At 33.2% G+C, this 13,438-nt stretch overlaps 2 protein-coding genes across 10 annotated transcripts in view; one reads left to right on the top strand and one right to left on the bottom strand.

Moving 5' to 3' along the window:
- Hil (peptidase hillarin) overlaps window positions 1-13,438 on the top strand; it is a 44,232-nt gene that overhangs the window by 22,327 nt on the left and 8,467 nt on the right. The window lies entirely within an intron of this gene.
- On the bottom strand, window positions 9,951-12,383 carry Mccc2 (methylcrotonyl-CoA carboxylase subunit 2). Its single transcript, XM_089705070.1, has one exon. It carries the CDS (start codon window positions 12,292-12,294, stop codon window positions 10,621-10,623), a length of 1,674 nt encoding a protein of 557 aa, XP_089561196.1. The 5' UTR covers window positions 12,295-12,383; the 3' UTR covers window positions 9,951-10,620.

The following is a 13,438-nucleotide window of genomic DNA, read 5'->3' as shown; positions in this document are numbered from 1 at the left end:
CGATTATTTATATTAATACTTATAGATATAGAGCATGTTTTATGATTCATTGACCTTCTAGTTACAGTTTATTATCTAAGAACACATAAATTAATGTAGAATTAAATTTATTTCCGCTGTGTTCAAACGTAAAACTTAATGAAAGTGTGTTTAAAAACTTTATATTTTCTAAGATTGAAAGGCTTTTTTTAAGAAAATTAATAGCCTATTTGTCAATATTATCGACTATTTATGCTGTCTATCTTATCCACAATCTTATCGATGCCTTGATGACGTCTACATCGATGTTCCCACTTTTTTACAGTTGGTCTCATAAATAATTCTTACATAGCGACTGTACTTTGATTGATTTTATAAATATTCAATCAAAGTTATAAGTGCAACAACGGTGGTGCTCGCACTTAATGTTAAAAGTATATTTTATAATAAGCTTTTCAAATCGGCTCTGCGCAACTAGTGAAAATAATATATTAAAATAGTTGTTGAAAGCATTAATTACAAACCAATAACTTCATCACATCACATCATCATCACATCAGCCTATTCCCGTCCACTGCTGGAAGTAGACCTCTCCCAGATTGCGCCATTTTTTACCTCTTTTTCATAAAACTAGCTACGTCACAGAATAATAACTAGTAGTTTGTATTTTAAAAAAGATTCTCTACTCAATTTTAATGAGATTTTTATTAAAAACGATCAAGATTAAAGACACTGCACCGTCAAAAGAAACAGGTCACAAGCTTACATGCCGCTATCTCCGCTACTACAATAACTGTAATATAAAACAACAATACGTTACATTACGTGGTAGGTATAACAAGCAAGCGATATAATGAACTGATTGATGTAACACCTTCGTTGTTACAGAGATTATTTTGAGTGTATTTATAGGTACAGATAAGAGATATCATTAATGTGCTTTGTTAATGAAGATTCGTTTTGAAATGGAAAAGATACATGTGAAATACGATATTGAGATATACCCTACAGCCTACATACTACATAGTATTGTGAAGGCGGTTTTTTTAACAAATGAAGTTTTTATGCCAAAAGGGCTGTAGATTTAATAAGTTTAGAGTTTAGCGTCGAATACTGGCAATATAGTTTTGCTCTGAATATTAAAAAACAAAAAAAGTAAAAAAGTTAAAAAATAAATATAAAAAAAGTTTGATTGTACATATTTACTTGTTTTCATGATATAAAACATAAGCGCAAACTAATGAACATTCTAAAATTAAGAAACTTATAAAAACACTTACACAACATACATATAATATTACAATATATACCTAATTGATATCCATTCTACAAACATTATCTTACCCATCTTCACTTTATTTCTTTGATCAGATTTTGCTTCATTCAACGAATACCTTCTAAAGTTCCGCTATAACTGTTAATTCGTTTTCAAAAACATTCATAGAATTAATACGAAAGCGAATTCCCAAACCGATTTAATCATAAATCTAAATAACCTTTTAACCTCAAACCTAGCCCAGAAAGTAACAAAAGATTTAATTCTCATTCTCACGTCCAACATTACCGTAAGATTAATAAAATATATGACCGCTTTAGGAGGTTCAAAAGCGACTAAGGGCATGGATTACTAGATAGTTACTGCGTCTAAGGGCCGTGTAGGTGTGTTTCGTAGACTAATTGAATCTATATGATTATTATATATTATTGTATATCTGTGAACTCGCTAAAATAAATTAAAAACACTCAATGCTCTAATAGATTAAGATTAAAGTAATAAATAACAATTTAAACTATTAAATTCCTTTTAGTCTATGTCACTTCCTGATTCCAATAGAGAGATATGATCTCCGATGTCCAGTAATAAACGTAAAAAATAAATATTGGAATCAAAATATTATGAGGAAATTTTCGATCTGCCACCTGCGGTGTTCCCGAACAACTACGACATTGGGGCCTTCAAGAAAAGAGCTAAGGAAAAGAGCTAAGTGTTTATGGGCGGTGGTGACCACTTTACCTACATCAGGTTGCCCACCTACCCCTTTGCTTACTCTAACATAAAAAAAAATCAAATTTCTACATGACTAAAAATATTGCTCTTTCACGCAACCCAAAAAGTTACAAATGCCTATTTATGGAACTTTGTATGAATATCAAGCTTCCTTTTTGCGGTTTTCAGATGCGTTTGTTCGTTTCGCGTATGTTTCATAAAGATAAGATTAGAAGTTCCGAAGTTTACAGTTGTATATTATCTATATTTAATTACATCCGCAGTTACCACGAGAAAATATAACGACATTTTTTGCAAAACCTATATAAATAGCTGAAAAAAAACTTATTTACAATTGGCCTATAGTTATAATGATCTTAATTTCCTTTTCCATTGGTAACGAGTAACGACATCTATAATATTATGAAGATAGTCTAAAATTATAATTTCAGGATATATGAATATTTACAAATAAATGTTATTATAAATAGCAATATTCCCAATAACGACGGTATCTACACAATTAATAGACAATCACAGTCCAAGTCAATCGTTACCATAACTTAGTAAGTTCAAATAATAGATAAACTAATGTATCTACAAAGCTGACGCGTGAATAATGATGCGGCTCAATATCAACAATAGTAATGGTTCTGGAAATATCAAATTCTCCTTTTGAGATTATATTAATTACCAGCTTTCAGATCGCAGCCTCGCTAACATTTGACTATTTCGCTTCTTTTAGGGTTTTGTTTAGGTATAAAATAAACCAGTATCCTTTTCGAGATTTATCTATTTACCTATATTATAAGTGGACATTGTGAACCTTTTAAAGCTGAAAAGTGAAAACCATAATTTTAGTCGTGAAAGATTAACACAAAATGAACACAAGAAAATTTTGGTCCATATTCACACACATTTAAGTATCCTATAGGTTCTTTCACTTCCATAATTTCCAAATTGATAGGTTAATTCTATCTCTATGCAACATTTCAATTGAACCACTCTTAATAACTGGGTATTATAAAACTACCGATTTTGATATTGTCTGATTCAAAATAATGGTCGAATTCGTTTGATTCAGTTTGAATATAATAATTAAGATTAAAGCGCGTCACACACGGTGAAGATACTATAATATTTTATCTTAAGATACTGTTATATTTTATATTACAGTATCTTAACGCATCCGGTATCAGCTGCAGCGTTCGGACCATCGTTTTTCTTTTTGTCATTGCGTACTAAGACCCCTGTAGAACCGCCATCCTGTTACAAAATGACCCACAAAATTTCGCGTCATTTGTAACAGGATGGCGGTTCTACAGGGGTCTTAGTACTCAATGACAAAAAGAAAAATGATGGTCCGAACGCTGATACCGGATGCGTTAAGATACTGTAATATAAAATATAACAGTATCTTAAGATAAAATATTATAGTATCTTCACCGTGTGTGACGCGCTTTAGATTTAAAATCTTAAATTACTTCCAGGCTAGTTAATCGAATTAAACGCGAGTGAAACTACGTGATTCAGCTAATTTTAACTAAACCGACCCGTCCACAAATCAGCATTTGATGCCTGAATACATGAGCTTAGCAACATGTGAATGCACCCAGCGTCGGGCGTGGGAATTATACCGTACACGGTACACCATTCAGTGAGGAATAAATCATATGCCTGGGCTTTAGCAAAAACCGAGATGCTTCGTGCTGGTATGAGGTACGATCGGTGTGAATTTTTTACGTGTATATTTGACTTATCGAAGCATGTGAGATATCGATTTTGTATTAGTAATGTTAGATAATCAATAAATAATTTGTGATTTTAAAGATTAAATTAAATTATACAAAGCCGTTTGTCGAAATAGTTTTTTGCTTACTTATGAGTTTTACTAAATTATACCTCATAATTAATAAGAGATGCTACAATTGATTATTCGTACAATATTAATAATTACATATTTGATAACCCAGAAGTGAAACTTCCCATGCATGTACTAAGTATACTAAAGCTTCTGTATACCTATATATAATACTAGCTGTTCCCCGCGGTTTCACCCGCATTGCTCCGCTCCTATTGATCTTAGCATGATGATATATAGCCTCGATAAATGGGCTATCTAACACCGAAAGAATTTTTCAAATCGGACCAGTAGTTCCCGAGATTATAATATCTGCAATCTATTTGTTTTTACGCCACATCCAGAATATCAAACTGAATGTAAAACATTGAAAATGCATTAGATATAGGAACTTAAACAGAAATTTATTACACAATTAATACTATCCCTAATTAGCTTTAGCAGACGACGGTATCTCCAGGAAATATCGTATCTATGTAATCTTTGATTAATAAATTGCACATGCTGGTAATATAAACGATAAATTTAATTTCTAAACGTAATATAATTTTAGTGGAAACTTGTAAATTTGATAATCGTTTAATGCACCGATGCGTGGGCGCCATTTAATTGGCTAAAGCCGATGTTGCATAAATACGTTAACATTGTGTAGGCCTTTGAATAGCGAATACAGTTAAAACGTGTTTTAAGGCTGTTCTGAAGGTTTCTATTGATAATATAAGAATATAATATTATAGAGAAATAGGTAAATCTAAAATCTACTGTTTTTTTTAACTCTATTTTTTTACAAAATCTATCTAAGTTGATAAAGATGGTTTACATCTAAACCTTTTAAAACACAGAACACATTTACATATAGCCGAGATTTGGGATTCTTTGGATTATCTTTTATTATATTATTCTATCCACAACAAGACGATGTGTCATAGATTTATTTTTAACTTTTTATGCTACTTTGTATTAAAATTTAAATGTTATTTTTAAATAAACATTTATGCATTAGCCATTATTATTGCAACCTTGCGGGTTATAGAATTAATTCTATAAATGTAGGAACTATTTTGTTATTTAAATAAGCAATTGTTGGACATTCAAACGCAAAGATGTACTTTGTGTGCTAATTGAAGATGTGATTATATTATAAAGCTTAAATAGCACAGATAATGTATTAATTTGCACGTCTGTTCAACTACAGATAAAACAAACATATTTATTTCATTGTCATCCTATGATTAATAATTCTTTCCCTAAGTTCTTTCCTATAAATTACTATAGGTCTACCAGAATCTGATGGCATATTTATATTTACGAAATAAAAGATTTTCATATGGCAATTTTATTTGACAACTATCAAATTGGTTGTCAAATTATTTGTCTTCTTTGCAATTGATGAATAATTTTTAGGATTTTGTCTAAAAAATCTTCTAAAATGTCGAAAAAGCCGCTGCGATCACAAGCAAGAGGTGTTGTTTATAATGTGTATAGAAAAACATTCGATGCAGAAGCGTCAAACACATCATAATTTTCAATTTTGAATATTTTATTGGTAAATTGGACTTACCCGTTTTGATACTTAAAATAAAAAATATTATAAGTAGGTAATTATAATATTGTTTGTTGATTACAATATAATTTTATGAAAACTTATTACAGGAGTTTCCAATACGGCTATTCGTCAAGTCCAAGCTGTCCAAGTCAATTTTATAATGTGTGTGTCTTTAATACTTACGAAAATAAACATAGTTTTATTTTATCTTTATTTTATTTTATAAAAAATTTTTAGCAATCTAGTTTTGATCTGCATTATCATTACATCCATATTTTTACATGGCATAATGATAATGAATATACAAATATAGGTATGTGTAAATAATACATAATATGTATTACATAGATAAAAGTAATATGTATATTATACATGTAAGTATGTACCTACATAATATTAAGTGAATATCTCATTATTAAGTACAGTATTGTTCACTTATGTAATGTGCCTAATGATGTTGAGGACAAAATAAAAAATAAGCAGTATCAAGATCGTTCAGTCCATTTTCCCTAGGGTTGCACACTCAAAATTTTGATTTCCCAATTTGCCATCAGATTCTGGTTTACCTATATCTACAAACATTGAGATTTTAAAAATATTCTTACAAAGGAATGGAAATAGATAAATTTATATAAAAAAAAAGACGGGTTGCACTCCGGGAGTGCCGGCAGAAGTGAAAACTTCATTATTCACGTTCAGCATGTTTGATATTTTGGAATGGTATCCGTCCGCATGGAATATAAGGGCTAAAAAAAACATCGCTTTTTCGATCAGGCTACGTGCCCTGAGTCCTGACGCGAGTTTAAGATTTTGTACCCAACGCCGCTAAAGAAGTTTTCACTTCAAAAAAACTCAATAGTTTGCAAATAACGCATTACACGTGTTGAATATTGTGATTTTGTCCTTTTTTATTAAATTCATCTTCAATTAAGTATATTATTTAATGTAATAATCAATAAACATATAACAAATTGTTATTTAATAGAAAAGTCCATTATAAAAAGTTGTACACGTGGAAAATAAAATAAATTTGGGTTAATGCGAAATCAATGTGTGGATTAGATAACTGCGCTTTTAAATTATATAATTTGTAGTTAACATCACGGAAATAAACAAACGACATTCTTAATCAAGGAATTCAATAATAAAGATATATCTTATATCATAATCAATAATTTAGAAATAATGAAGACCTTATTATACGAGAATTTAAATACTACTATACTACAATGAGAATCTAGCACATTTCGGTTACTACAAACGAAATTAAAAAGAACAAGATTTATAGACTAACATTCAAAAGAAAAAGTTTCAGTAAATATGTCAGAGGTAAATTAAAAATTAAACGAACACTGATATTTTCAATATGATATCTACACACCAAAAAAAGTACCTACCCACTATTAATAACTTTTCCCGCCAAAAATGTATGTAATTTATCGTCTGTAATATTTTATCTGTTGCATTCGGTTACACAATCGGAGGCCAATCAGTGGCGTTCCTAATTAACAACTTTCTCCGTAAAGTCAATGATCGCGATGATAGACGGAATAAAAAACAATATATAAAACCTTAAGAAAAATAAGTTACAAATTATGTGCTTCATTAATTTATAATTCTCCTTGACTGTTATAAAATGTCTTTGTGTTTTGTGACTACGGAATGTTAAACTTTAACACACTTTAGCCTGCTTTTATGTGCCAAATGCCAATAACGTAGGTCTATTTTCAAAATATGAGCCTAAGTGCGATTATTTTATTTGCTATATATAGATATACATATACAACGGAAAGATTGAAAGAGGTAGCTAGACTAGCTGTCGGCCCCGGCTTCGCCCGTGGTACATGTTCAAATTTTCTCTCCATATTAAGAACCATCCTCGAACTTCAAGGAATATTATAAAAAAAAGAATTATTGAAATCGGTACACCCGTTCAAACGTGAAGCTGTGATCAAGAGACATAGGGATTCATTTTTATATATAGAGTAGGGATGTAACGATACATGATTTTGCCGATACGATACCGATACCGATATTTGTAGTAATGTATCGGCGATACCGATACCGATACCGATATCGATGGCTTGGTAGAAAAATAAATAGTGAATTATGCATAAAAAGTTACCAACATTTAACAGAGACAACTGTTAATCGTATTCTTTTAAATAAAAATGCCAAATCAAAAAACAACAAAACCATTTATTTTAGTATTATTATTTTACGAAGTCAGGTAAACTTTAAGTAATACACATACAATCAGTACCTAATAAAAGTTTACTATAATTGGTAGAGTTTTTTCAGAAAACAAAGTGCGCACGCGCGGGCGGCCTCCCGCATCGTTCATTGGGCGCGGATTTTTGAATTATTTGATATCAAAAAAATTGGTTGTTTGTAAAGTAGGTTTACGATCGAGATGTTTACGTGATAACATAATGCAGTGGCAGCGCTCGAGATGAAACGCGAGATCGGTCCGTCTCTCTCTCGTTATACCTGCGATCGCGCTCGTGAGGTTTTGGTGTGACACAAGTTTATGAACATGTCACCCGACTAAAACGATTTTAAAAACGTTATCACGTTAAAAATTAAAAAAATTCAAAATTATTTATTTCTTACCTTTACATAAACAAATTTGTGATTGGAACACTCCTAGTAAGCAAATAAAATGCTTGTGTCAGGAGGTTCCGCTCTTCCTTAACACTATTACAGAAACAGAAATAAAACAATATGAATGAATACAATGCAAAAACATAAAAGAAAAGAAATAATTTAATAATAATTTGGAAAATCCAAAAGTGCACGCCTCATAATTTTTTTTTAATAAATATTTATTAATTATTATTTTTGTTTATTTAATAACAATTAAACCACATCGAATCAGACCCTGAAAAATGAAAGGGTTCTATTCCTGAGCATACTCAAGCGTAAGAGAAAAAAAAAGACTCGATTAGTAAAGTATTTCGGTCGCTATCGTGTTAACAAGAAAAAGGATCCGCACATACAGACACACGGACGTCCAAGACAGAACTTTTTTAAACTGTTTTTTAACTAGTTTAAATAACAAAAATGACATCAAAAATATCATGAACGTTAAAAATAGTGTTTTTTCTTAATATGTGTGTGTATGTATTATCTTACAAGTGCAATGTATGATACATAAAGACATTTTAAGTTTGAAAAATCAGATGTTTTGCGCGAAGTGACAGTAGTACCCACCTCAACGCTTCGCTTATGAGGCGTGCAAAAAAATATCGGTATCGGTTGATTTATTATCGGCGATACCGATATATCGGCTTGCCGATATATCGGCCGATATATCGGTATCGGTATCGGTATCGTTACATCCCTAATATAGAGATTTATGCGATGTAAAATACAAAGGATATAAATTGTGTAAATATAAACAAAACCCTGTGTATAATAAAACTTGTTTAAAATAATAAATACCTATACTGTATTACGTATTCATTAAAAACAGCACTTGCCTAACTAGACACAATTTTGTTACATTGTACCGAGATAGGGCACTAATTGAGACGAGTTAAAAATACATACGTAATTAGTAATTGATCTCAAAAGTGATTACCGCACAGAACAAAACAAAAACATCACAAACAGGGCATGTTCATTCGGCATACAAATCGGTAATTAACTGTGTTAATAGCCTGCGCATCGGTATAAGATAGTTTCTTATGAAGAATGTTCAGTAAAAAACGCGTGGCCACCGTGGTTGGAAAGCGTAAAGAGATACCGTGCACCGTGCATGATGTATGGGACTTGTGAATGCTTTATGGCAGCTAGACGTTCGTATATTTTGTAGAGATTATGTAAACAAAAGTAAGATCGTTAAGTTGTAAAGTTTCGCCAGCGTGGCAACGGGAGAAGGAAACTACCTACCAAATTTAAGTGAAGTTAATTCTGAATTTTTTGCGTGATTCAGCAAGAAACGCTTAAAGCAGAAGTTAGATGGAAGACTCAAGGTCAATATTCATTCCTCACATAATATTTGTAGAAATCAAATCTAATTGTCTAGTTACAATCCAAGTCCACTGTTGAGTACTAATTGAAATTACAAAATACAGTAGTTACTTTTGCTACGCTTCAGATTCCTAATTAAATCAGTGTTCAGTGAAGTTCGTGTGATCCCAGTCATCAAAAGCAAAACGGTGTGTAAAAAGCAGTATGAACAATAAACTTATTAGGGCACAATGTAAATTCAACACGCATTGTAGCAATATCAAGAAAATCATATACATTATAATAATACATCCATACTTAATATTATAAATGCGAAAGTAACTCTGTCTGTCTGTCTGCTACTCAATCACGCCTAAACTACTGAACCAATTTGCATGAAATTTGGTATGGAGATATTTTGATACCCGAGAAAGGACATAGGCTACCTTTTATTGCGAAATATGTACCTCGGGCGAAGCCGGGGCGGACCTCTAGTCTTCTATACATTCAGCTAACCTACGGAAAAAATAATGTTTATGAACTACTATCTTACAATGGGTAGTGGACACAGGTTCAAAAAGTGTTTTTGCAGAAAAGAAAATCATGAATTTGAGTAAATTAGAATTTATTTTAGAAAAACACAGAACGCGAACTTTATTTTTTATCGCTTTTAAAGTTCAATTATTTAAAATTCACACAATGTTGAGGATATTTATTTATGAGAAAACAACATATGAAAATAACTATTGCAGACTAAAAAATAACATATTAAAATATAATAATAGTTTTAAAATTTGCAAACAAAATATAACAACCATGACCCAATTACAAACGAAACAGTCAATCGAGGCGGTCGGATAAAAAACATACACCTGCAGTAAAATAACAGTAAATGACGCCGGCAACATGAGAATTGTAGCGTAGTGGGTGCGTAACCGACTACATTTACATATTAATGCGCAGACGGATATTGTTTTTATCGCACCATTGTTCGAGCTGCGTTTGCTAACATTCTCTTTCGGCGCTAGCAATTAAAATGCTTATCAAATTTATATCAGAATGCTCAATCAGTTTGCATAGAGATTATAAGAGATTCGATTCGTATTGTAAGTTAATTATATTCAAAGTCTACAGATAACGTTGACAATTTTTAGCACAAAATGTTTACAATTCCAAAGAGCACTTTTAATCTATATCATATTTGAGTAATTCTCAGTCTTTGAATAAACAGTCTTGAAACCACTTCTCTGATAAGATAACAACACATTTATTAAACGTTTCTCTTATTTCAAATCACATTCTGAAAACACCGAATTTACTCTCTCTAAATGGCGCGTTCAATGCTGCTGATAAACTGAGTCCTATTACTTTTCTAGTATCTCTAGGAGCGAGTATACCGTCGTCCCATAGCCTAGCTGTACTGTAATAAGGCTTTCCCTCCTTTTCAAATTGTGTTTCAAGCGGAGCACGCACTTGTTTATCATTTTCTTCTGTCCAAACTTTCCCTTCCCGTTGAGCCTTTTCCTTAGCCACCAAGGATAAGACTGTAGCAGCTTGGGGACCACCCATCACTGAAATTCTTGCATTTGGCCACATATACAAGAAACTAGGTGAATAAGCGCGACCGCACATTCCATAATTACCAGCTCCAAAACTTCCACCAACGATCACTGTAATTTTTGGTCCCTTGAAACAGCTCACAGCGGTCACCATCTTCGCTCCATTCTTAGCAATACCACCCGCTTCGGCTTCTCTTCCCACCATAAAACCGGTTATGTTTTGCAAGAACAATAAAGGTATTTTACGCGCCGCGCAAAGTTGAATGAAATGTGAACCCTTCAATGCTGCTTCCGATTGCAATACACCATTATTTCCTATTACACCAACGGGATGCCCATAAATAGACGCAAATCCACAAACTAAGGTATCTCCATAGAGCTGTTTGAATTCGTGGAAACGGCTTCCATCAACTACGCGGGCAATAACTTCTCGGATATCAAAAGGTCTTTGTATGTTTGCGCCTACAATGCCGTGCAAATCATCAATATTATGGACGGGTTCATCGACCTGCGTTGGATAAATTCTGGCTTTTTGATCATTATTCCAATTTAAATTAGCTACTACATTTCTGGCCAAATGCAAAGAATGTTCGTCATCTAATGCATAATGATCTGTTACTCCAGATTGTCTACAATGTAAATCAGCTCCGCCTAAATCTTCCGTTGATACCGTCTCTCCGGTGGCTGCTTTGACTAGTGGCGGTCCAGCTAAGAAAATACATCCTTGTTCCTTGATAATAATGCTCTCATCTGACATGCTAGGAATGTAAGCTCCGCCCGCTGTGCACGATCCCATAACAACGGAAATTTGTGGAATGCCCTCCGCTGACATATTGGCCTGGTTATAAAATATTCTACCAAAGTGCTCTCTATCCGGGAAAACGTCAGCCTGATCAGGTAAATGCGCGCCGCCCGAGTCGACAAGATAAATGCACGGAAGTCGACATTCCTGAGCGATTGATTGCGCCCGTAAGTGCTTCTTCACAGTGATCGGAAAGTAAGTTCCCGCTTTTACCGTAGCATCATTAGCTACGATCATACAATCGCGACCGTGAACTTTGCCGATAGCGGTGACGATTCCGGCGCATGGAACCTGACCTTTATACATGTCGGTGGCTGCCAACGTGCTTAGTTCTAAAACATCACTGCCTTCGTCCACTAACCGGTTAATCCTGTCCCGTACAAGCAATTTTCCTCTCGCCGTGTGCCTTTTTATCGCCTCATCTGGCCCGCCTTTCACGGCTGCGTTTGTTTTTTGACAGAGTTCCTCGACGAGCTCGTCCATTTTTGCTTTGTTTTCTTGGTAATAGGGGTCATTTTTGTTCGGCTCACTTCCTATTACAGTCGCGTTGCTATATTGCCGATATTGGACGCCAATACGACGAATTCCTTTGAGTAATTTTAACATTTTCGCGATTCTTGTAAATAGTAATAAGCGGCCGGCCGGCGTATGGTTGCCCCGCTACTGACGATAATAAGTACCGTTATCAGCGCGATTTAATCGTATATAAAAACAAATTCGTCGCTCGGGTCGAGGCATTGATAAAAACTCGTATAATGTAATGATAATGCGGGGTATTGTTAGCGTTTATGTAATATTTACATACATTCACGTTTATGTTAACGATTTGTTGGTGTTTACGTGTAATCTATTCACATAAAACAATACCTACGCTAGCTGCAGACAAAAGTCAATACATGTTCAATCACAATAACATGTTTTGACCTACATAAGTTGCAAGTGATGTAATGACTATTTTGTTTATCGTAAAGAAATAAACCTTGAATGGAGCTCGCATGAACTCTTTGGTGTTAAGTAACCGAGAAGTTACGTCATTTTAGCATATTGTCCTTATCGCCACGTCATTCCCCTATCTCCACCTCAGTTTTAATGCGTTTCGTTTAATGAACAAGTTTTTCGTTTTAAAGAAGATATATAATGTAGTGATAAGAATAAATGATAAATCATCCATTGACATAGATCCTTCATAGTAAGTAGATACATCGTAATGCACTTTCGTTTTCAATTAATATTCATACAGGCACTCGCACACCAGATTGATCTATCAATTAAAAGATACAGGATTGTTTGTACATATTAAGAAATAGAAATTCAGAAATTTAGATCAGAATTCAGAAATAACATAATAAGCTACTAGGGATACGTATTCCTATAATATTAGATGGGTTTCAAAGAAAAATCATATTAATGACAATGTATTTGCATTAGTATAATTTTTTTGAAGTGAAAACTTCTTTAGCGGCGTTGGGTATAAAATCTTAAACTCGCGTCAGGACACGTGGCCTGATCGAAAAAGCGTAAGACGGATTTTTTTTTTAGCCCTTATATTCCATGCGTAAGACGGATACCATTCCAAAATATCAAACATGCTGAACGTTAATTATCAAGTTTTCACTTCTGCCGGCACTCCCGGAGTGCAACCCGTCTTTTTTTTCTTTTAGTGCCCGTAATCTGCGTAATCGTTTTTCGCAATAAATTATACAAATAATACGGTTACAGTTAATCAAATCTTCCTTGAAGCATCAATACT

Source organism: Colias philodice, chromosome 16, assembly GCF_061535455.1.
Source record: "Colias philodice isolate Cphi_HAF_F1 chromosome 16, ilColPhil1 Martin Lab GWU primary, whole genome shotgun sequence".
Classification (NCBI taxonomy): Eukaryota; Metazoa; Arthropoda; class Insecta; order Lepidoptera; family Pieridae; genus Colias; species Colias philodice.
The sequence above is the reverse complement of the archived record's forward strand: the minus strand, read 5'-3'. Positions and strand labels throughout refer to the sequence as shown.